The 25,334-nt window shown below is 39.0% G+C and overlaps 1 protein-coding gene across 1 annotated transcript in view; it reads right to left on the bottom strand.

The window, feature by feature from the left end:
• Positions 1 to 7,193: 7,193 nt before the first annotated feature.
• LOC126161878 (mitochondrial 2-oxoglutarate/malate carrier protein-like) overlaps positions 7,194 to 25,334 on the bottom strand; it is a 78,473-nt gene continuing 60,332 nt past the window's right edge. The window contains exons 3-5 of the mRNA XM_049918007.1: positions 16,362 to 16,666; positions 13,130 to 13,229; positions 7,194 to 8,121 (exon numbers count right to left, since the gene is read on the bottom strand). Of these exons, the coding sequence (XP_049773964.1) occupies positions 7,890 to 8,121; positions 13,130 to 13,229; positions 16,362 to 16,666 (637 nt within the window). The 3' untranslated portion in view covers positions 7,194 to 7,889. The remainder of the gene's footprint in view (positions 8,122 to 13,129; positions 13,230 to 16,361; positions 16,667 to 25,334) is intronic.

Below are 25,334 nucleotides of genomic sequence, written 5' to 3'. Positions count from 1 at the left end.
GGTTTGTGGAGGTCTCACAGTGCCCCGACCAGCAGTGTAAACAAAGTCTCATATCTATGCTGTAACTGTTGCTGCAATTGGGAGATGGAGATACACAAATCAGGGCCTACACCTGAATAAGAAAGAGGACAGATTAGCTGAGCATCTTGTGGGGGCAGGGGGGGCAAGCACACAAGATAGAATCCCAGTGATTACTGGAGTCAGAAGGGCACATTTTTTAGGTTAGAGTCAATTTATAGACAGACAGTATTAAAGAAATTAAAACAGAAGAGGACCATAATACATGTAACAGTTTAAAAAAATAAATAAATAAAATAAATTAATTTGTTTTGTCAGAACATTAAGGGGCTGAAAAAACAAGATAGATGAGCTTCTTGTACATCTAGAAGAAGTGGAAAACTCTGAAATGATAGATGTTCTGTGTCTATCTGAACGCTATATAACCAAAGGGACAGAGATGACGCTTATACAAGGGCAGGCAGTTGAGAAACCACTTGTCTGTACACTGACATTGATTTGTTATAGAATTACAGACTATGCAAGATCATCTTCATCGGATACCTCGTCATCGAGAAGAAGGCGATGTACTTCTTGCAAATCCTTAGGATTTTCTAGATCATATCGCTTACTCATTTTGAAAGAGAGTACACGTAGCTACAACGAAACGTTGCTTCATTTAGAAGAGAACAACGCAACTGCCGACTTGCGTACACTGCAAACAATGCAACAGCTGCAGTCATTAGCGGCGACAAAGCGTTACCCGAGTAGGCGCGCTGTATCTGAGAGATACAGGCAGTACACGTTCCCATACCTGACTCATTTATGACCTTGTCAGTATCGGGATAAGACTGATATTCCTGTGAAGCAATAAGAAAGGTATGACACAAGATGTCGTGGGCCAGCAAACCGTTACCAGTGTTCATTGCGGTAATATTAGAGAAAAAGTAGGTCATGTATCTCACAGATACATGCGTGACTGTCGGAGGGTTAAGAGAGGAAAGGAAAGGTGCTTTTGAAGATGGCAATACTGCTATAATGTAAAACATCTGTAGCAAGTATCTTTGATATATGCTTTTGAAATGAAAATTACTGAAATGGAGAAGCAATGGCATATAAGACTTAATAGCATTAAGAATAATTATTTCACCCTACCCTGTAAAGAAGGAAAACAAGCAAATCTCTTAAAAGCGAAATTTCACGGTTACTAATATTTTCAGAAAAATAAGATGTGACTGTAATGTTTAATTTCTTAGTCAAAGTGTAGTAAATGGCTCATTCAGGAAAAATCTTCAAACTGAAATTGCCTATTTTACTCCTGCAATTGGATGACTGGTTTCACAGATGCTAACAAATTTCAAGCATCTCAATTTATTTCCTTTACAAAATTTTTAGAAATTAGTGTATTGTGCTGTTATCACCAGTTGGTATTATAGTCAGTTGCCTGAAGCACTGTACACTCAATATTCAATAATTTTTTCATTAATAAATGTGCACTGTTAGTTACGTTTACAGTGTGACAGTTTACAATGTGTTCTAGTCTTACATTGCTGAACTACATTTATGAGAAGTATATACCTATTTTGAACTTTTGAATGACAAGTAAGGATTCATGTGAGATCATGACTATGGTGTATCCAGTTCTAGTTTCCACAAGTTTCATTCTGGGAGGGGAAACAAAAAATTTTAAATGAAAATTTCCTAACAGGACATGCTTTATTTTTTATCTACAGATTTCCATGTCGCATCACCTAACAAATTATAAAGTTTTATGAGAAAACATTACAACATAATCATCTTAATACTGCCAACTCCATGACTTTCATTTTAGTAAATCCATTGTGCAGTTAGCATTGCTGAATTTAAAAGTTAATTTATGTACAGTAACAGGTCATTAAGTCAAATAGAGGCCAATATATCCACTTGTGAAGAAATCAAAAAAGTTTAAACAATAAAATTCAGTGCCACAAACTGTTAACTCCTCAAAAGCCAACCATAACTCTTCAGTGAGAATCTCTACTGGCTATGAAAATTGTAAATGGGGGGGGGGGGGGGGGAGTACAGAACATTTGAGATTATCTTCCAGTCTACTATGTCTTCACAGACAGAGCATAAAATCATACTGGGACAGGAAACTGGCCACCACCTTCTCAAAAGAACCATCCTGGCATTTGTCTTTTGTGATTTAAGGACACTATGAAAACCTAAACCTAGATGGTTAGATGGTGATTTTAACGTCAGTCATCCCAAATGTGAATTCAGAAACTTCCTACTATGTCACCTCACTCAGTAGGTCTCAAATGGCAATGTTTTAGAAGTCAATTACTTATTTTGCATAAACAGACTTGCTTTAAACTTTGAAGAGAGATGAGCTCATTTAGTTTTGGTCAGTAACTGGTACAAAGGAGAAAACAAATAGGTTGTACAATTAGGTATATACATTGACAAGAAACAGAAGAGAGAGAGCTTGTAGATCTGGTAAAGGGATGGGATTTACCTGACTTTACAATGAAAACAATTAGCAACTTGAAGGAATAGAAATCAAATAGTTAATAATTTTGGAAGACCTCATCTACTGATATCTTGTAAAATATTTTGATGCAATTCTTCACTTGTGTAATATCCATTCACTGTACAGACAGAAGTAATTAAAATTAAATGTGGGGCTCACATACATCACTTTTTAAACATCTAAGCAGTTGGATGTACTAGCCGCATTCTCAAAGTACATTTAGTTTTTAACGAATATTGTTGTCAATAGACAATTTCCATTTATGAAAAAGAAAGGAAGAGTTTAACATCCTGTTGACATTGAGGTTTGTAATGGCGTCACATTTTAAGGGGAATCTGCCTTGTCCTTTTCAAAGGGAGCATCCTGGTATCCACCCAAATAATTCATGGAAACCAGGGAAAAACTACATCTGAATGGTCAGTTGGGTACCTGAACTCTACTCCTCTCAAACAGAAGTGTGGTATACTAATCACTGCAGCAACTCACTAAATCTGAGTTAGTGAATAACAGCAATACTCCGCTATAATAGCAGGAGTAGGAACGGTAGGTACTGTCCTCCTATGTCACTAACTTCAGATCAGAGACAAGGGACAATCACAATCATCTCATAAGCTACCTATGTTCAACAGCCTCCAGAAAAGTGTTTAAATGCACACTAATTATACAAGGTGAACGTTAATAAACACAAACTGCAGATTCCTGATTGGAAATGGAGGCGAGAATGTCTGAACATGTGCTTGGGAATGCATCATTTCACTGCAGATGGTGCTGAGGAATGAAAGTTCCTCTGACCATGTGCAATGGGTTTGTTTTGTGTTCCAGGCTGCGTGATTGACACAGCAAACTGTAAGCAGCAGAACTGTCCGGTATCAATGTTGGGATGAAGCTGAGATGCCGTTTGTGTATGGCCAAGCAGATGGGAAACAGTCGAGAGGCAGCGTGGCTATAACAAAACAATTGCGTTCACAGACAACAACCACATCTCACAACATTTCAAGCCTTTTTTGGGTGTTTGTGTGTGGGTCCTTTCAGACAGACAAACGTGCAGGGAGGTGGCATACTGAGCACATTTTTGAGGACCAGGTTCTACATGATATTGAGACAAACCCTAGTAGAAGCTCCAAACACGTGGCCCGCCAACATGGTGTAAGCCGAAGAAGAGGCAATGGGTTTGTTTTGTGTTCCAGGCTGCGTGATTGACACAGCAAACTGTAAGCAGCAGAACTGTCCGGTATCAATGTTGGGATGAAGCTGAGATGCCGTTTGTGTATGGCCAAGCAGATGGGAAACAGTCGAGAGGCAGCGTGGCTATAACAAAACAATTGCGTTCACAGACAACAACCACATCTCACAACATTTCAAGCCTTTTTTGGGTGTTTGTGTGTGGGTCCTTTCAGACAGACAAACGTGCAGGGAGGTGGCATACTGAGCACATTTTTGAGGACCAGGTTCTACATGATATTGAGACAAACCCTAGTAGAAGCTCCAAACACGTGGCCCGCCAACATGGTGTAAGCCGAAGTATGATTATGTGTATCCTGCATGATAACCACTACTATCCCTTAACAGCTGCAACAAGTGCAAGGATTATGTATCGGCAGTGGATTTCCCTCTATGGGAAGGATTTTGTCAATGTTTTTTGCACCAGACCATCACAATTATGGGATTTCTATCATCAGTCCTCTTTACTGACAAAGCAACCTTTACCAAAACTGGCATCATCAGTCTGCATAATCATAGTGGACTACAGAAGATCCTCAGGAATTGGTTGACGTGTCTCATAGCATCGTTTCAGCATCAATGTGTGGGCAGGGATTCTTGGTGACCACATACTTAGACCGGTTATTATTCCACACCACCTTGATGGAGGAACATACCTGAACTTCCCACCAAATACTCTGCCTGGGCAGCTTGAGAATGTGCCTTTGGCAGTATGACAGGTTATGAGGTTTCTGCGTGATGGAGCACCACCCCACTTCCACATCATAGTTTGCCTACACCTCAACAGCATCTTCCCCAGACATTGGATAGGACACAGAGGCCCTGCAGGATGGCCTGCTAGATCAACCGACTTAAACCTCCAGGAACGGAAAAGTGTTATGTATGCTGAACCAGTTCCTGATGTGCGGACCCTTCAAAAGCATGTTCACAGCACCTGTGATGCTATTTAGAGAGAGGCCAGAATGTGCTAAAGAGTGCAGCAATCCATAATGTGATGTGGGAACGCACGCATTGCAGCCTGAGGAGGCCACTTTGAACATCTGCTGTGACGTGGGTGTGGTGCAGCTCTATACTATGTTCTGCGATGATTTACTGTTGTTGCATGCAAACCGTCCATTTCCGGACAAATGGTCATAGGACCTTTTTCCCTCCATTTCCAGTCAGGAATCTGTTCCTGCAAGTTGTTGGCTTTATTCATGTTCACCCTGTATATGGGGATAGGGAGATATTAATAACTAGGTCACTGCTATATAGAAAAGGGAGACACTTTGCTAAGATTTTGGACAGGGTCTTTCAACAGTGATTTAAAAGCAAATTTTACTTGCTTCTCCTTTCCTTAACACAATGAGGTCATTAAAAACAAATCATGAGCTCAAGATGTGCAAGGTGTGCAGTATAGAGAGCAACTGGTAAGAAAAAGGTGCTGGAGAAACAGCTGGTAAGTGACTGCATCAGAACACAGGTTGTCCCCGTGTTTGAGAAAGATTATAGGGCAGGTTGGATAAATTACAGGTATCACCAACACTTATTTGTTTTAGAATTAAGGAATTTGGGATAAACATGCCTACCATCAACTACAGTGAGAGGCAGAGAAATAAGCTGATGGATGTGAGAAGAAAGAAATAGGGTGCGAAGAATAGTTGAAAGTGCATGTTACGAAATACAGAGGATTGAAACTAGGATTGCAGGACCAAATGATATTTTACAGATCCGTTCCTACCATACCACTCAGGGGTGACAGTGTTCAAGGATGGCAGAATTGACCATGTTATACTTAGCAGCATGTTCTGCACCACGGCTGATTTAACAGGTGGTAATGATTAATGGGATAGGGAGTACCAGCGGTAGGATACATGGCGGCATGAGAGTGTTTCTGCACCTGGATCTTTCATAAGTAAATCACTCATAGCAAATGGTTGTCACAGGTTGGTTGGGCAGTGGAACACCCCATCAAAAAACGTAGATGCACTCCCCCACCCCCCCCCCCCTCACACACACACACACACACACACACACACACACACACACACACACACACACACACACACACACACACACAGAGAGAGAGAGAGAGAGAGAGAGAGAGAGAGAGAGAGAGAGAATATTAAGTACTGGAGTGGAACCAATCATTATCTGTCCTGGTCTCTGTTCTTACCAATTGAGGTATTTGGGCATCCTTCAGTCTGATAAACAGATTCTATCTACTAGTACCTCTCTCAACTTCTAAACACCACAGAACCTCTCCTGGCATTTTGAATTTTTGAGAAAAATACCAGCAGACTGAAGCTATGAGGCAAATCACTAAATTTGTCTTAATTGGTAAGGTTACTACCCACAAAAGGGAGCCATCAAGGCTTTTTCAATGAGTTGTATAACAGTATATACTTTTCTACAGATTCATTAAGAATATGTCCCTTTGTCCAAATTGATCACTGGAGAAGAAATTTTCTTCTGAATACTGTAGTTACAATATATCATACCTAGAATCACAACAGTTATTTCACCTGCTTTTTTTCTGTTTCTTGTTCTTTTGTCACTATTTTACACAGATTTTATAACTTTTGGTTAAGTGATCAAAGATTAAAGAAAACATTATTATATTAAATACTGTATATTTACATTACATATTCACACAAAATCTCGCATGTAGCGCTTTACAATAACATTAACAACTACATCACAAATTTTACTTACACAATGCTCAACTTTCATCACTCATCAACATTACATAACAACATTTAAAAACTACAAATCCAAAATATAAATTTCATCGATAAATCTTTCACATTTGTACAATATTATAATTCTTTTTACTAGTAAAACAAAATTTATCTTGCATTAAATATACATAACACTCATATTGAAATATTGTAGATGCATCTATTGTAACCAATTACAGTTCTGTTACAGTCTACATTTGTACTGGTGTAAGCCAGTTTACAAGAGTAAAATAATTTGACAAGATGACAGCAATATGCTGCATTATGCAGAAAAACAATTATTGTCTTTGCTCTTTTGTATCAAATTCATTAGATATTTTTATAAATAAGAAACAGGTTTCATTGTTTCTATGTGAACTGAGCTTATTAAAAATAGTTTTCCCCCAAGAATAATAATGACATTTTGTGCCTAAGTACAGCTGTCAAATTTGGGCAGCTAAGGATACTTGTGTTTCACAATCAATCATTATTTTTTCAATGTTTAAAACCATTTCTTTATCATAATGTTCAGCAACCTAAAGAAACTGAAATTTTCGGATCAAGGCTGCATTTTGCATGTCTTACACCAGTCACATTTTCCAAGCATTTCCCTACATTTAATCTACTCCTCCACTAGACTAATCCATACTATCCAGTTTCCAGCAGCACATCCTGAACATGGAATATCATACAGGTTTTGACAAGTACCAAAGTTACAACACAAATTGTTTCTTATTCTGTAGTTGTGAATATACTCTATACCAGTCAACCACAGAGGCAGCAAATATCTTTGCGAAGACACATCAGTATTTTCTTTTTGGTCAAATGCAATAAATACATTCATTTCTATGAGTGACATAAAAATTCCTGAGTATTAAAAGATTCTTCCAGACAGGAACTAAAAAGGCAGAGTATGTGTATGAGAAACTATTCACAATCCCTCCCTACTTTATCTGTTTCATCTTTTTTTAAATGCATTTCATAGTGTTATCACTTGTAATCTGTGGAATGATTCAACTGTGCTTAAATAAACTGCAAACTGACTAAAATGATAAAGGGAACCACTTTTTGTGCTAATTGCTCCATGTTGGCCTTAAGGGGTATAACATGGTATTGTATTAATTAAAAAAATTAAGAAACCAGCTATTGCATTCATTTATAAATAAATTTTGAATGCCCACTTAGCAAACTCATTAATCATTTAAGTTGATCTGACTCATACTATAAAGGACATTGTGTGTGTTGTTGTGTTGATGTTAACAAAAGGACGAACATCAAATACTGCAATGAAAACAGGAAAAGACTAGAGGTGGAGGAGAGAGGGATTTCTTTTCAGTAAAAAGAGTCTCAGAGAACAATATTGTGTAGAAAACATATTACCAATGACAAAGATGGTGCTGGTGCTTGCATTTATGGCAAGGTTACTATACAATGGAATGGGAAAGGTTTCATGGCATATGTTACAGACCACTTGTCTTGCTGGCATCTTGTCCAAGTACACGGACACTGTAAAATGCATTCATCTGCTCTAGGAAAATAAAAGTCAGCACAGTGTGGGGTCCAAGTCTAGCATAGTAAGGAGTGAAACCTTTCCACAGAGAGAAGAAGCCTTCGTTACGAACCACTTTCATCAGCACATCAACGGCACCTTTGAATTCTGGTTTTCCATCAACCATCTTCATATTTTGTATTCTGTAATGATAAAAGAGTTCCTTCACTTTTTTCTTATTAGGAGTTATGAATACATAATATTTTAAACATAAGTTTTTACTGTCATATGTAATATCACACAGTTTAAATGCATTAAAATAGAAATAAAAATGTAAAACCACATAACTGAATACTGAAGTTTTTCAAGACAACTGCTTGTCAAGAACAACCAGTCTGTTAGTCATACTTTACACCAGTGTAACAAGACAAAAATCACCTCTATGTCACAATCAATTTGGTGGGTCTAAATTAATACATAGAGGATCTATTTCATTCTCTCTAGGGCCTCCTCCTTCCAATATGTTCTACCTCCCCTTTTCCTCAAATGACCAACTATTTCATTGGGTACCATACATGGCTTCTTGTACTTGCACCAGGATGAGGTCATTTATGCTACATTCCTATCCCATTCCCTTGCTGCTTTTCCCCACAGTCTTCACCCCTCCCCCTCCACCTCTTTCCTCTCACTCAGTCCATGCCTCACCACACTGAGGCCACAGCATCAATGTAACATAGCTATTTGTGTACATATGACTTTTGTTAGCTCCTAGGAGACCATTGTCAGACAGCTTAACTGTCAGTCAGTCTTGTTTATGTGACTGTTTACTGCTCAATACCTCACAGCATGGTTAGTGTACTATCGTTACCCTCCCCAACACCTGTATTCTACTCAGGACTTCTGTTGTCTCCATGTATGAGCTACGTACAAGGACAAGTATGTATGAATGTACAAGAATGAAGAGGGAACAATAAAAAGAGGGACCAAGAAAGTAGTGCCTGAATCAAAAATGACAGCAAATAGGGATGCATTCTTCTTCCCATGCTGTTCAATCTGAACACCAATGAAACAATGACAAAAATAAAAGAAAGATTCAGAAGTTGGATTAAAATTCAGGGCGTTTCTGGTAACATAATTCATCAGAGAAAATGAGGAGGAAGATGTCCTTTAACAAAGAATTACATGACTTTTTTAACTGATTCAACAGACTAATGACCAAAGATTATGGACAGAGTAAACCAAAGAAAGACTGGAGTAATGAGAAGTAACAGAAGTGACATTTGCTATAAACGTAATATCAAAATTGAGGGCCATGTAGTTGGCAAAGTGAAGGAATCCTGCTACCTTTGAAGCCAAACAATGTGATGAATGGAGCAAGGAGGCTGTAAGAATCAGACTAGCATAGGCAAAGAGGGCATTCCTCATGAAAAGAAGTCTACTAGTATCAAACATAGGCCTTAATTTTTGGAAGAAATTTCCCAGAACATATGTTTTGAGCACACCACCATATGCAAGTGAATAATGACCTGGCAGGGGGGAGGTGGACAGGAGAATAAGAGAATATAACATTTGTGATGTGGTGTTACAAGAATAATTGACTTCTTGGTGTTACAGGGAGATCATGAGGACAACAATTGAAGAGGAAGACAGATATCCAACAAATATTTGAGGATGTTGGGTGTACGTGCTACTTTGAGATGAAGAGGCTAGCACAGTGAAAGAAGTTGTGGCAGAATACATCAAACTAATATTTAGTATTCTTTATTTCCCTCAGCCACTCTTATTTTGAAAATAGTGTCCTCTCTCTCATTTTCAGAGAAATCTTTACTAAAGATTTTTCTCACAAATCATCTCTAATATACTGCAAATCACCTATATAATTCAATATAGAAATCACACAATTGCACACATGGTAGGCAACATTAGCTTTTTGTGTGCTGAAACTATTTCCCAATCTATGCTTCATGCTGACAGTTGTTGAATATCCGGCTGAATAATATTACTTTTCCTAAAATAAAACAACATTATCTGGAAAATGTATGAAATTGTATCAAAGAATACCTGCTAATTCATTAATTTATTCATAGCTTCCAAAAGGTGGTCCTATTACACTTTCCTATAGTATGTTAGATACTATTTCAATGTTCGTTGATAACTCTCCATCAAAAATAACATGCTGCATTCTACCAGTCAAGATGTTTGCAATACAACAGAAAATCATATGAGAACATTTTCTGGAGTAGGCATCACTGTGGCACTAATGCAAAATCCTTTTAGAAGGCTAAACGTGTTTACTCTACCTGCTTATATCCATCCACAACATTGACAGTGTTAACAGAATTCTGTTACAAGCAAAAGTGAGTAATATAGGTTTCAACTTAGTGGATCACCTGTGGTGTCCTTAGCTACATAGATCTGACCTGTGTTACTTTTCTAATTGCTGGGAAGAGTTATCTGATCAACACATTTGCAGTAGATTATGGCCGAATTTTGTATAAAATCTGACAGGTACTCCATTGGCCCCCTGGCACAACTTTTTGGATACTGTGCTGCACAAACACACATGTGGTATCTTAGCGCCTATGTTACAAAAGGCTGTTACGACCAGTACAAAAATCAAATCGTGATTATCATCTGGAATGCACCACTATCATTTCTATGCTACATGGTCAAAAGAATCAGGACACCTACAAATGGCGTGTCCACCTTTTGTCTTTATGATGGCTTGAATTCTCTTGGGGATACTTTCAATGAGGTGTAAATTTCTGTGGAGGAATGTCAGCCAGTTCTTCCTCAAGAGCCAACACAACAAAAGGAAGTGATTTTGGACACTGGGATCTGGAGTGAAACAAACATTCTAACTCATATCGAAACTGTCCCATTGCCTTCAGGCCAGGACTCTTGGCAGGCGAGCCCATTTCAAGAATGTTATTGAAAACAAACCATTGCCTCACAGATGCTGCTTTATGACAGAGTGTATTGTCATGTTGATACAATGAATCATCAACACCAAACTGTTCCTCTACTGCACACAGTACACGATAACGGAAACTGTATTTATATCCTTCCACATTTGGCGCTTTCTTAATCGCAATAAGGAAAACACCCCCTAACCATGAAAAACACCCCACACTGTAACACCATCTCCTTCATTCGTCACTGTTGGCACTAGACATGACTGCCAAATGCCAACTCAAAATTTTCCATCAAATGCGACTCATCACTCCAGCTCAGTCATTTCCAGCCATCCATTATCCAGCGGCACCATTCTTTACGCCACTTTAAGTGTCACTTAGCATAGACTGCAGAAATGTGTGGCTTATTAGGAGCTGCTCAACCACTGTACCCCATTCTTCTTAACTCCTTACACACAGTCATTGTGGTAGTTGGATTGTTGGTAGAACTTCAGGAGTGGCTCCTTCCATGGATTTCGTATGATTTTTTACAACTGACCTTCACAATGCTCAGTGGACCCTGTCCATATGTACAAGACATCTGCTGGTCTTGCTTTAGCTGTGGTTGTTCATTGCATTTCCATTTCACATTCACATCACCAGCTTGAGAAGGGTTGAAATGTCTCTAATGGATTTGTTGCTCAGGCAACGTTCAATGACTAGTCCATGTTCGAAGTCAGTGATCTCTCTTTATTGCCCCATTCTGCTATTACTGCTTCTTTACTGAGAACACAATACTCTCAGTCTCCTTTTATACTGGTGGGTCCACCTATCATGACATTTAGTGACCTAGTTCACATTACTTACTGGTATATGGATACTTTTGAACAGATAGTGTATGTGCAACTAAATGTAACAGTATAGTTTCCTCTTTGTAGTGCAAGCTCAGTGACAAATACAGAAATTTTATTTAGCTATGCTCATCCAAAGATGACGATCTATCATCATGATATATGATGCAGTTTACTATAAAAATAAGAACATTTCATGGAATTCATACACTCACTAAATAAAATTAAAATTATAATGTCTTCAAGTTTTTTTGTGTGAACATTTGGTCAACTGCAGGTTGTGTCCAATATGTGCTGCAATACATAGCTTAATTTTATGATGCGCTGTGTCAGTAAGGTTCCAGATTTATTCAAGAGGAATTGCAGTTTATGTTTCCTGCCCTGTGAGAGCCAGTTCTTCCACAGTTCAGGTGACTGTTCTAGTTTTGTCTCCATTTCATCCCACAATATGTGCAACAGGGCTGAGATTCAGGGGAACCTACTTGGCCACTATAAGGCTGTAATGTATCTGAAGACTTCTCTCAATATGAGCACAGGCATACATTACCCTGCAGCAACATCTCACTTTTAATGTTAACCAGCTGGGGGACAGCTATTATACTGAGAATCTTCCCATGCTAACAAGCAGTCTCTGCATCCTCAACAGTTACTATAGATCCTCAGACAGTAAAACTGGAGATAATGTTGTGTGTTGCCCAACAATTGGTCCATGTTTTTTGTTATGCTGTTGGCCATGGTTGTGATCTTAACTACAGCAAAATTAGACCTGTGTTTCATTACAGGTGATATTTATGCTATTTGGCAGCCTAAGGCGACACAAAGTCTTAAAGTGTTTCAAGTTCTGTGGCCATCGGAACACTGGAACTTGGGGCAGCTGTATGCATATGAAAAACAACTGCTTGTTGCACAAAGTTTGGTATCACAGCAAGCTAAATTTAGACCACTTTTCCTCAGCTATCCTTCAGGACATCTTAATGATGCACCTTCAATGTATGTTGTAATATGTCATATAAGTCTTGTACGAGATCTTCAAGCAATTTATCATTGCAAATCGCCCACTGTACGTTATATTCATATGCACATGCAAGAACGGTTCTGCATGATAAATCACAGTGGTACAAAGAAATTATCACCCCCTGTGCCCCTTAATTACAAGATTACAACAGTTGCTAATTTCATGCTCATACTCATCCTCAAGAAAGCATGTTTCAGAGGCCATGTTTCAAGTCATTTATTTCAGACTGAACACCAACTACACTGTACTTATCTCCACTAGTTGGTGTACGTTTCCCATGACAAATTGTGTGGGTAGATTGCACACATAACACAATGGGTCAGGAAAAAAATATCACAATAATTACACACCAAAATGGCATTTCACATCTCCTGACAAACTAAATTACCAATTTCCTCTACAGTGTTCAAATTCTCATAAGCGGAAATAATTTATAAAACTGCTTACCCACCTTGTCTTTGCAATGTCAACAGGCATTGAAGCAATGGTAGTTACCAAACCAGATATCATGCTGCTTACAAAATGGCAAAATATGTTTTCTTGAAAGTAACCTACATAAACAAAAAATTAACAATATTTAATATTTTGTAAAAATTGAAATGTAAATTAGAGATAGAAAAATTAATTAAAGACAATGCAATGAAAACATTACACAATTTCAAAAGAATGCTTCACTTATTTTTGAAGTACAGGAACAGTAACATTAAAATCTGCATTTATTGGAAAATTAAATGGAGACACAATCAGTGGCCAGGATTTACCTTCTGGGTGCAAAATAGGGCATAATGGTGATAAAGAAAATTAACAGTATGAAAATACAAAGAAGTTAGTTGTTGCCACAGGGGGGAAAGAGAAAGGGAGGATTGAAAGACGGGCTTGTAACTCACATCCTAAGTTGAGAGGGACCCACCTGACTTGAAGGCAAGGGGAGACAATGAATTTTGTCACCTCTCATACTAACAATACATAAGTCCCTCTCAACCTGGGAAAAAAGGAGTTTTGTCTCTCCTCATCCTCACACCAGGTAAGTCTCTCTCAACATGAGTGCCAAGTCCCTGCTTTCGAACCTTCCCCAATCTATCCCTCTTATCTCTCTGAGGACGAAATTAATGGTTCTGAAAGTTAGGTATACATTTTTTCTCTATTTTGTTCATTTTTAATGTGGGTATTGGCAGTACTTGGAATTATGTCCCTTAAAGGTAAGTGATGGGGAAACATTCTGTCCCCTCGTTAATTTTAAAACTTTCTCAGGCGAAAAAAAAATATATATGATAGCATTGTTTATTCTGATTTAAACATTTGTTTCAATAAATAAAGTTAAAAGGCTCATTTAATGTGTGTCTAAATAATTTTTTATAAAAGTCTCAATGTTTTTAGACCCTTTTGAATGTACTTTCAACATTTTAAACCATTTGGATGGAAAAGAGGGGTGGACACCACAGGTGAGAATACATAGGTGCAAGACAACAGACAGGTGGGGATGGAGGGCTGAGACAGGTGATGAGAGACAGAGATTACAGTTAAGTATTGGTGGGGGACTACATTTTGTTTGAAAAAGAGAGAAGGGGGGGGGGGGGGGAGAGAGAGAGAGAGAGAGAGAGAGAGAGAGAGAGAGAGAGAGAAAGAGAGAGAGAGAGAGAAAGAGAGGTAAGTATAATTATGAAAGTCTTCCAAAGTTACGAGTATTACTTTGGAGGACTACTGCAAAAGTTTCAGTTCTTCCATGTAAGATTACATATTCACAAACAAGCAGAGAAATAAAATGAAGGTATCTCCACCTCTCCTGGTATTCTGTTAAGTTGTGCATTATCAAAGTAAAAAAAAAAAAAAGGAAGATTAGGACTGAATGTTTCATAATAACAAGTTCAAATTAATGATATGAATATAATAGAGCGAAACATTCCACGTGGGAAAAACATATCTAAAAACAAAGATGATGTAACTTACCAAACGAAAGCGCTGGCATGTTGTTAGACACACAAACAAACACAAACATACACACAAAATTGAAGCTTTCATAACCAATGTTTGCTTCATCAGGAAAGAGGGAAGGAGAGGGAAAGAAGAAAGGATGTGGGTTTTAAGGGAGAGGGTAAGGAGTCATTCCAATCCTGGTAGCGGAAAGACTTACCTTAGGGGGAAAAAAGGACAGGTATACACTCGCGCGCACGCGCGCACACACACACACACACACACACACACACACACACACACACACATATCCATCCGCACGTACACAGACACAAGCAGACATTTGTAAAGGTTAAGAGTTTGGGCAGAGATGTCAGCCGAGGCGGAAGTACAGAGGCATTTGTACTTCCGCCTCAACTGACATCTCTGCCCAAACTCTTTGCCTTTACAAATGTCTGCTTGTGTCTGTGTACTTGCGGATGGATGCGTGCGCACGTGAGTGTATACCTGTCCTTTTTTCCCCCTGAGGTAAGTCTTTCCACTCCCGGGATTGGAATGACTCCTTACCCTCTCCCTTAAAACCCACATCCTTTCGTCTTTCCCTCTCCTTCCCTCTTTCCTGATGAAGCAACCATTGATTGCGAAAGCTTGAATTTTGTGTGTATGTTTGTGTGTCTATCAACAAGCCAGCGCTTTCATTTGGTAAGTTACATCATCTTTGTCTTTAGATGTAATAACAAGTTCATTAGAAATGGACCATAAATTTGAACAAACAAGAATGAGGAAGGAAAATGATAATGTCATTTCAAAGGAGTCACACTGCATTCAACTTAATTTAGGGAAACCACAGAAAACGTGAGTCTGGATGGCAAGGCAGGGATTTGAACCCCCTTCTAAAGTCCACTACCTAAACAACTGCACCATACTCTTCAGTATTGGATCAGATGCAACAATTGTCTCTTCTGACAAAGATAGTGAAGCTGTAAATTCTGTATGGTGATGCACCATATCTCTGTGTATTTTGTTCTTGTGATAATGAGTAATTGGTATCCAGTAGACCACCACCTCTGGGCCACATTTTTATCACTGATCTGTTTAATCTTGCACAGAATTTAACAACCAGTAAAATAAAAATATACACCATTCTAAAAGACAGCACTTAATTCACATTTCTGTGTCTCATTTAGAGACACAATAGTTCAAAAATAGATAGCACCTCTGAGCCTTCATAAAATACAGTACTTGGCAAATTTCCATGTTTCCCAAGAGCACAGTAAGAGAATAATTTCTAGAAGTGTGTCTCCTTTGAAACTTCCTATGTTGATGTTACAAAGTAAGTGTATGTAATAATTTGTGAAATGTAGCACCGTCAGTACCATGATTTTACTTTACGGTGCCTTGTACATAATACACTGTTGATAACACAAAACCATCAGGATGAATAACTTGCCAAAATATCTAAAGTCTGAAGGGAAAATGGCTGTTTGCACACAAAACCAGAAGGAGATCAATTGCTGTTCATAACCGTCCAGATTTCATAACCTAAAGATAAAATACTTTTCGTCTGTGCAACAAACATGTTATTTCTTGTAAACTGCGTTTATATATTACACTTTCCGTACAAAATGTATGCCATTTATAAAGATCAATAGAAATCTCTGATGTCACTGGTGAACCAAGTTGCATGTATTTTTAAATTTTTAAAATACTGTAAGAAACTAAAAACAAAATCAGTAAAAAATTCAGTACTACAAGAAGTAAGTTACACTTACCTGTTGATAGTAAAAACTGTTTTGCCTGAGAGTATGATGCAAGCTGTGCAGCATTTACCACCATCGCACGTCCCATTGTAGGACCAGCACCGCGCCAAAGTGCAAGTACACCTTCCTCAGATGCAATACGCCAAAGGGCATGGGCAACATTGCGGTAATTTCGCCTCTCTGCTGGTGGTAGTCTACCATCTGCCGTCATGCGTACGAGAGCCACTTCTGCAGGAGTACCCACAAAGGCCCCGGTTGCACCTGCTGTCATGCCAATAGCAGCTTTACTTGCAAAACCTGGAGGTTTCCCTTCAGACCTGCCACGTGAAATTTTGGTGCATTACATTTTTTCAACTTTCAGGCCATGATTTCAGTGCAATTTTATCTAGCACTGAAAGCTATTAATGAAAAACTTTTAATTCGATGTAACTATTCATTACTATGTAATATAATATGTAGGATACACATATTTGTATGAATCAGTGAAATCCCAAAAGTTCTACACTGGTAAAATTTTTTGTTCTTCTTAATACAGGATCATAAAAGAAAGAGGGTAAGTTTCAGATCTACTAATCTTTATTCTTTTCGGCCATTTGTTAGTCACTGCATCAGAAACAAGATTCTAATAGTGTAGCTTAGAGTAACAATGTACAGAATATGACAGAAAAGAAATCCAAATGTCATGGGTTTCAAAAACAGTATACTGTATTGTGCTTCAAGATCATTTGTGACATCTAAATTACAGTTGTTATGAATATGATGAAGTTCAGATAGAATTTGCAGAAACATTAATCTATCCAAGCATACATTTATTTTACACTTTTAGCTTTTGCTCAAGAAAGAAACACGCATATTCACGCATGCAAGAACATCTCGTGCACACATGACTGCTATCTTTGAGCACTCGGGTCAGAATGCAATGCCACATTGAACAGAAGTAACAATCTGGAGAGCAATGGGAAAGAGAAGGATAGCAGGGTGGGGTGGGGGTGGGGGTGGGGCATGAGGGTGAGTAGAGCACTGACTGGTGGAGAGAGCAGGGACTAGACTGTGGCAAGACAAGGATGCTAGGTGCAGTGTTGGGATGCTATAGGGGAGGGGAGGGGGATATCAGAAGTGAAAGGAGAGGGGCAGAGGAAGGGAAATTGACCAGTGGGTACATTAAAAAAGAATGGTGCACAATGGAGGTGAGGGGATGTGAACTGGGAGGAGGTATGGGGCAGGGAAGGCATAAACTATTGGGTGAAGGGTGCGGGAGCAGTTGCTTATTGTAAATTAAGGCCAGGACAATTTCAGAAGCAGAGAATGCATCTTAAAGGATACCTCCCATCTGCTCAGTTCAGAAATGCTGGGGGGGGGGGGGGGGGGGGGAGGGGTGAGGAAGATCCAGGTGGATGCAGTTGTGAAGCAACCACTGAATCAAGCATGTTATGTTCAGCTGCATGCTATGCCACATGGTAGTCCACTTTTCCAACCCTCTAAAACTAGTGTTCCTTTGCCAGCACAACGTCCACTACACCACAGTCTGACCCTGTGCCACTCCCAATCCCAACCCTTGCCACAGGGAACAAGACATCACTAACATACACCCTGCACTTCCTATTCCAGACCTGTCACAGATTTATCCTACCCTATTGCAGTCCTGACCACCTGTGAAAGCAGCCATGTCATATACCAGCTCTATTGCAATCAAAGCACAGGTTTTTATATTGGTATGACTATCAAACAGCTGTCCACCTGGCTGAATGGCCATCAAACTGTGTCCATGCGCAAAGTGGACCATCCTGTGGCAAAACATACACTCAAACTTAACATGATGGGTTTCAATGGCTGCCTCCTACCACGCACCATATTCATCCATCATCAACTTTTCTGAAAAGTGCAGTTGACAGTTATCATTACAACTCATTCTCCACGTCTAAAATCATTCCAATCTCAACCTATAGTAACCTACTGTTCCCACACCTTCCACTCAATAGTTTCCACCCCTCTGTCCCACATCACCTCCTAACTCACATACCCTCACCTTCATCGTGACATCGTGCATGACAATGCATCCAACGTCCTTTCCCACTTCCCGTTTCTCCACACCCTCTCCTTCCCCCACAGCTTCCAATGCTGTGTCTGGCAGCCTTGTACTGCCGCAGTCTAGTCCTGCATGCTCGGCCAGACAGTGCTCTTCTCTCCCCATTCACCGCCCACTCCAGATTGCAGCTTTCATTCACCGCGATGTTGCACTGTGGCCTGAATGGTGGGAAGCTAAAATGTAAGCCTTTTCATTGTGGCTGTGTGCAACACAACATGCCAGCTTTATGGTGAGTGGCCAACCAACCTTTTCATAACATTGCCGACAATCCAAACAGGACTTTCCAAGTATAGACTTTCATATAAAAAGTTAGAAGGGCAACTGAAAAGTAATAACTGATACTTCTTGCTTTGGAAATAGCAAAGAACAAGAAGACTCAAAATGAGACACTTTCTCTTTGAGCTTCATCAGTTTGCAGACAGCATCTTACAAAATACTTGACAATGGTGCTTGGATAAAATTATATGTTGTGATAGAATTTTGTTCTGAAGAAGGCATAACAATCATTCACATTCTGGAACGTTTACAGAAAGTTTAGACAGATTCATCAAAAGATATTAATGTATTTAATGAGACTATGCCAAACATTGACAGACAGTAACAACTCTAAGGTCCATGCCAGAGGAACTGGTAACACAGAGATGATGATTCCAACATTACAAAATAAAGAGAACTCACTGCTCATGAAAGTTTTCAGGTAATAAAAATATTAATTGTTATTCTTGTTGCTTATTAGTTGAGGAAATATAAAGCTACTTTCTCAGAGCCTGGGTTATACAGATATATGTACACACTGTATATCTTGAAGATTTGACACAATTAATGTCTAGTATTATTATAAAATGGAAAGGAAGTTTTTACCAAATATTGTAACATCTGATTTGACTTGGATGGATTTTTTTCAAATTTGGGCAAGAATACTGTGTAACAAAAATTATGTGCAAAGGAGAGAAGCTCAATCATGTTCCATGGAGGAGGAAGAGAGTTTTCTTGTTTTCTGGGATAAAGAGGCAGTGGTTTGTGTGAACTGTGTTGCTATAGTAAACCAATAGCAAAATATTTTCTGTAAATAGTGCTGTAGAGCTTCACTGTATTTAAACAGCAGCATGAACTACTATATTCAGAATAGTTCCATGAATTGCCAACTTGGGCACTTAGTGACTCAATGAAAAAATGTATAAACCATTGGACACATATACAAGTAAAAGATGCTCTAACTTGTAACAATTATGTATTTCACACTGAGTAACCTTCCTTTAACATGCTGTAATTGTATTCATGACTTGAAGATGGTCACTTGACCAAAACTTTTTGTTGATACATGCATGCAAATTACAACAGATTTTGGTGGTTTCGAGATGGCATTTCTTTAAACCAAAGACAACTTTGCAGATACTCCATGAGGAGTCAACTGATTAAAAATTTAAAACTGAGATATTATGATATCCTTCTGTTAAACTATGCAACGTTACACTTTACCATAAAATTCACAGAGAAGTTTAAATGTTTGTTGGCAGTGTTTGCTATTTTCACCACCAAAGTCTCATCTAGCATCACAAAATTTTTGCCTCTCCTACTAACTAAAGGCTTGTTTTCAAAATCATTTTCAGTATTATGAGATACAAAAATACTAACAGTGGCTGTGAAAGGTGGATATAACTTTTCTATTTACCGCACAGATATACACGACATTGTTCAACAGTGAAAATAAAACTGTACGCAATGACAGTAATTTGCTCAAGACAAACTGAATACAAAAACAAGGTTAACATCGCATATTCTGTAAAAGAAAGGAAGATTTCTTTTTAAAATAAACTAAATAGAAATAAGAGGTATTTTCCAGCCATGGACGTTACATAGCTGGTTAATAAAAAATAGCTCATGAGCTCTCAAGGGTCACTCAAGATAAAAAGAGACACATTCATTCTTTCTGCTATACTGATGTATAGGTAAGAAGGTGGGTGGTAAGGTGCTTTGCAGTGGCAAGTAGCAGTGTACTACGTGAGGCTAATAGCATGATTCTTGCGAGTGTCTGTAGTGTGCACTTCTTACTATAGTGAGAAAACATTTCTGTAATGGTACAGTTGGTGATCCAGTAATGTATATAAAGATGTAGCGATTATATCTTATAATTATCTCAAGCTAAAGCCTTTAAAGGAGATATGTAACTTGTAACAGTCTGTAATTAGAATGCTTTGTACAAATTAGACACCATCAAACACAAAATCATCCAAACAACAATACAGATCAAATAAGAATTAATATCCGACTAGTGCTACAAACACATTGATCAGCTTGGTGCAACATATGAAGGTTACACCACGTCATCTGCAGGTATCAAATGACACACAATAAAATGATCTTTATCATTTCATATCTCTACTATGGCAAGCACACAGATAGTGAATGAGAAAATGTTATACTTCTCACATAATCCTGGAGGAGAGTTACAAGATTCCCATGAGATTAGAGCCTGTCTGCCAAACAACTGAGAGTGAGTATAACATTATTGATTCAAAAAGCAAACTACAGTTGTCACAGATTTTTGCAGTAGTTCCAAGGGCAAGGCTTATAATAATGTATTTGGCTATCATGAGTGATTCATATAAGATTCATATACATTCAATTCAAAACTGAAATTCATTCATATGTATGTAATTTCAAAAAAGGGAGTGTTTCTAGATAATCTATGAATTAGCTACATTTCAAAATTTTTAATCCAATGGTGCGAATATTTCAGAACATTCAACAAATTCTTAATCACACCACGCCATACCACAAAACGCTTTCTTCAGTTTAGTGCCAAAATATTTCACTCATTCTATGTGACATTTCATTATTAGAGATCTTACGTGAAATTTCAGGATTGTTGAAGAATAGACACAGACAACCCAAATCATTATGACCACTCCCCACCGCAAGTGGGATTCTGTCCGATGGGATTGCAGGCATATAGCATGGTAAGGAAAGTATGCAAGAGAGGAGCAGAGACAGATGGGGAATCATTCTAGCTATAATATCCGTTGCAAATAGAGATTTCCACTGACATCAATTACTTTGACAAAGGGCAGATTTTTAATGCCTGCCACCTGGGAAAGAGCATTTCAAAACAGGGAAGCTGGTCAACTGATCATATGCTGCTGCCATGGGCATCTATAGCAAGTTATTAAAAGACAGTGAAACTTTGAGCAGGCTGTAATTTAGCAGAACAGAACAGTATAAAATGCAATGTAATATTCCACACACATTGGAGATTGCGATACTATCACGTGATGTTTACGGAAGTTATAGATGAGCACAAGTTTAAATTGTAACACTGCTAGCTTACTATATCTATGAAAACTAGCTGAAGTAAGAAAAAATTAAACCATAGGAAAAAATGTACTAAAAGCAACAACTTTACTTGTAAAATAACTAATATAAATAATTAAAATAAAATTATAAATGTATACTATACAAAATTTCAATTATGAAAACCAAAATATTTCAACATATTAATCGCAGGAAATATTTAGGCATTATTTGTAAAGCTAAAATCCATAACCAGGTTAACAAAGGAATATAAATTTCAATATTAAGTTAAATTATTTTTCAATTTCAAAACAGCCAGAAAGATTCATATCAGCACACACTCCATAGCAGAGTGAAAATTTCATTCTAGTTCAGTTTAAACAACATGTAAAGTGACCACATAATTGTTGTCTGTTATTACAGGATCAGCTTCTGTAGCCATGGAGTGCAGTCCTGAATCAGTTTTGTGAGCACTAAACCTATGCGAATTTTATCTGTTGTGATGCAATAAACATATCTTAAAAGTATTTTCAACAATGTAGGAAAAGATAGATAGCTACATACTGTATTACTATAAAGAAGACACACTGAGTTGCCGACAGGCACATTTAAAAGACAATTACATAAAGCTTTCAGCCACAGCCTTCATCAGCAAAAGACAGACACACACACACACACACACACACACACACACACACACACACACACAACATTCAAAAATGAAAGAAAGTACATTTCATGCACACATGACCACCAACTCCAGCATCTCAGGCCGGCATGTGTACACGAGGTGTGCTTGATTGTGTGTATGAATGGTGTGTGCTTCTCTTTTGCTGATGAAGGCTATGGCTGAAAGCTTTATGTAAGTGTCTTAATTGTGCCTGTCTGCAACTTAACATTTCGTCCTTGAGGTAAGTAGCAATCTATCTTTTCCTACATTGTTAACATTGCTACCTGAATTTTTAAATGATTAATGGAAAATCTCATATAAAGATGTGAAACAAATACTAACAAAGAGATAGAGGGGCTGGCCAGTACTTACCTCAGCTCAGTACAGTCGATAGATACACAAAAAACAGAACCGAAAATTTACGTTCCTAGCTTTCGGAACAAATGTTCCTTCATCAGGGAGGAGAGAGGGGAAAGAAAGGGAAGAAGGGAAAGTACATTCAGTTACTCACAACCCAGGTTATGAAGCAACAGGGAAAGGAAAACAGGGAGGGTAGCAAGGATGGAGGCATGGTTGTCAGAGGGAAGCCAAAGATATTCTACTGTATGTACTGTGCCAGCTTCAAACCAAAGAGGATGCATACAGAAGTAAAGAGGTATATAACATAAAGATAAACACAACTATGTAGGATGAAAAGATGCGTGAATGGCTAAAGAGGAAAGGGAAAGAGGAGAAGACTGAAGAGTAAATGGGAGTGAGGTTGTTTAATGTAGGTTCAGTCCAAAGGGGATGGCGGGATGAAAGGATGTGTTGGCGTGCAAGTTCCAGTCTCCACAGTTCAGAGGGACTGGTGTTGGGTGGGAGAAGCCAAATGGCACATACGGTGTAGCAGGTTCCTAGGTCCCTAGAATTATGCTGGAGGGCATGCTCCGCTACTGGGTATTGAGCATCTCCCAGGCGGACAGTTCGTCTGTGTCCGTTCATGCGCTCAGCCAGTTTAGTTGTTGTCATACCACTGTAAAAGGCTGTGCAGTGCAGGCATGTCAGTTGATAAATGACGTGTGTAGTTTCACATGTGGCCCTGCCTTGAATTCCTGAAGACCCAACAGCTGCTTCCCCTGGCCTGGTATAGGTTTATAGATGACATCTTTGTGGTCTGGACTCATGGTGAAGAAACACTCCTTAATTTTGCTCCACAACCTCAACTCCTTTTTGAATCTGAATTTCACCTGGTCCTTCTCCAAAATCCAAGCCACCTTCCTGGATGTTGACCATCTTGTTGAAGCTCACATCCACACCTCTGTCTATATCAAACCCACAAACAAACAGTACCTTCACTTTGATAGCTGCCATCCATTCCACATCAAACGCTCCCTTCCCTACAGCCTAGGTATTCGTGGCAAACGTATCTGCTCCAGTGACGAATTCCTCAACAATTACACCAATAACCTGACCAGTGCTTTCCTCTCCCGCAACTATCCTGCAGACCTTGTCTGCAAACAGATCTCCCGAGCAATACATTCCTCCCCGTCCAATAACAATGTTCCTACCCCCAGACCACACAGAAGCATCCCCCTTGTCACCCATTATTATCTTGGCCTCGAAAACATCAACAAATTACTCCGTCAGGGATATGACTTTCTCAAGTCAACCCCTGAAATGAGATCATCCCTTGACAAAATTCTCCCCACACCACCCAGAGTTGCCTTTCGTCGTCCCCCTAACCTCCGTAACATCCTCGTTAAACCCTACAATATTCCCAGACTACCTTCTCTACCCAGCAGTTCCTACCCCTGTAAATGACCCCGCTGCAAAACCTGCCCCATGCATCCCCCCACAACCACCTACTCCAGCCCCGCTACTGGTAAAACATACACAATTCCAGGCAGGGCCACGTGTGAAACTACACACGTCATTTATCAACTGACATGCCTGCACTGCACAGCCTTTTACATTGGTATGACAACAAGTAAACTGGCTGAACGCATGAACGGACACAGACGAACTGTCCGCCTAGGAGATGCCCAATACCCAGTAGCGGAGCATGCCCTCCAGCATAATTCTAGGGACCTAGGAACCTGCTACACCGTATGTGCCATTTGGCTTCTCCCACCCAACACCAGTCCCTCTGAACTGCGGAGATGGGAACTTGCACTCCAACACATCCTTTCATCCCGCCATCCCCCTGGACTGAACCTACATTAAACAACCTCACTCCCATTTACTCTTCAGTCTTCTCCTCTTTCCCTTTCCCCTTTAGCCATTCACGCATCTTTTCATCCTACATAGTTGTGTTTATCTTTATACTATATACCTCTTTACTTCTGTATGCATCCTCTTTGGTTTGAAGCTGGCACAGTACATACAGTAGAATATCTTTGGCTACCCTCTGACAACCATGCCTCCATCCTTGCTACCCTCCCTGTTTTCCTTTCCCTGTTGCTTCATAACTTGGGTTGTGAGTAACTGAATCTACTTTCCCTTCTTCCCTTTCTTTCCCCTCTCTCCTCCCTGATGAAGGAACATTTGTTCCGAAAGCTAGGAACGTAAATTTTCGGTTCTGTTTTTTGTGTATCTATCGATTGTACTGAGCTGAGGTAAGTACTGGCCAGCCCCTCTATCTCTTTGTTAGTATTTGTTTCATTACCTGAATTTTTCATTGTTTAAAAGCATTTTCTCTGTTTTTATTGCTTTATTAATTGGTGAACAATTGTAAAGTGTCTGTAAGTGCATAAAAGTGAACCCAGATGGTATTTTAAATGGAGGAACTCCATTTACGTTGAGTTACACACCTCAATGTCTCTTCAATAAACAAGCAAAGGTCAGTAACTGAAATGAAGCCACTAAAGCTGGTTACATTTCAATATGGTGTTTGGAGCTGGGATATGCTGAAGAAGTCTGGTCAGATGTACTAACCAGATTTTTTGAGTTTCAGGTT

The sequence above is a fragment of the Schistocerca cancellata genome, chromosome 2 (assembly GCF_023864275.1).
Source record: "Schistocerca cancellata isolate TAMUIC-IGC-003103 chromosome 2, iqSchCanc2.1, whole genome shotgun sequence".
NCBI classification, from domain to species: Eukaryota; Metazoa; Arthropoda; class Insecta; order Orthoptera; family Acrididae; genus Schistocerca; species Schistocerca cancellata.
The sequence above is the reverse complement of the archived record's forward strand: the minus strand, read 5'-3'. Positions and strand labels throughout refer to the sequence as shown.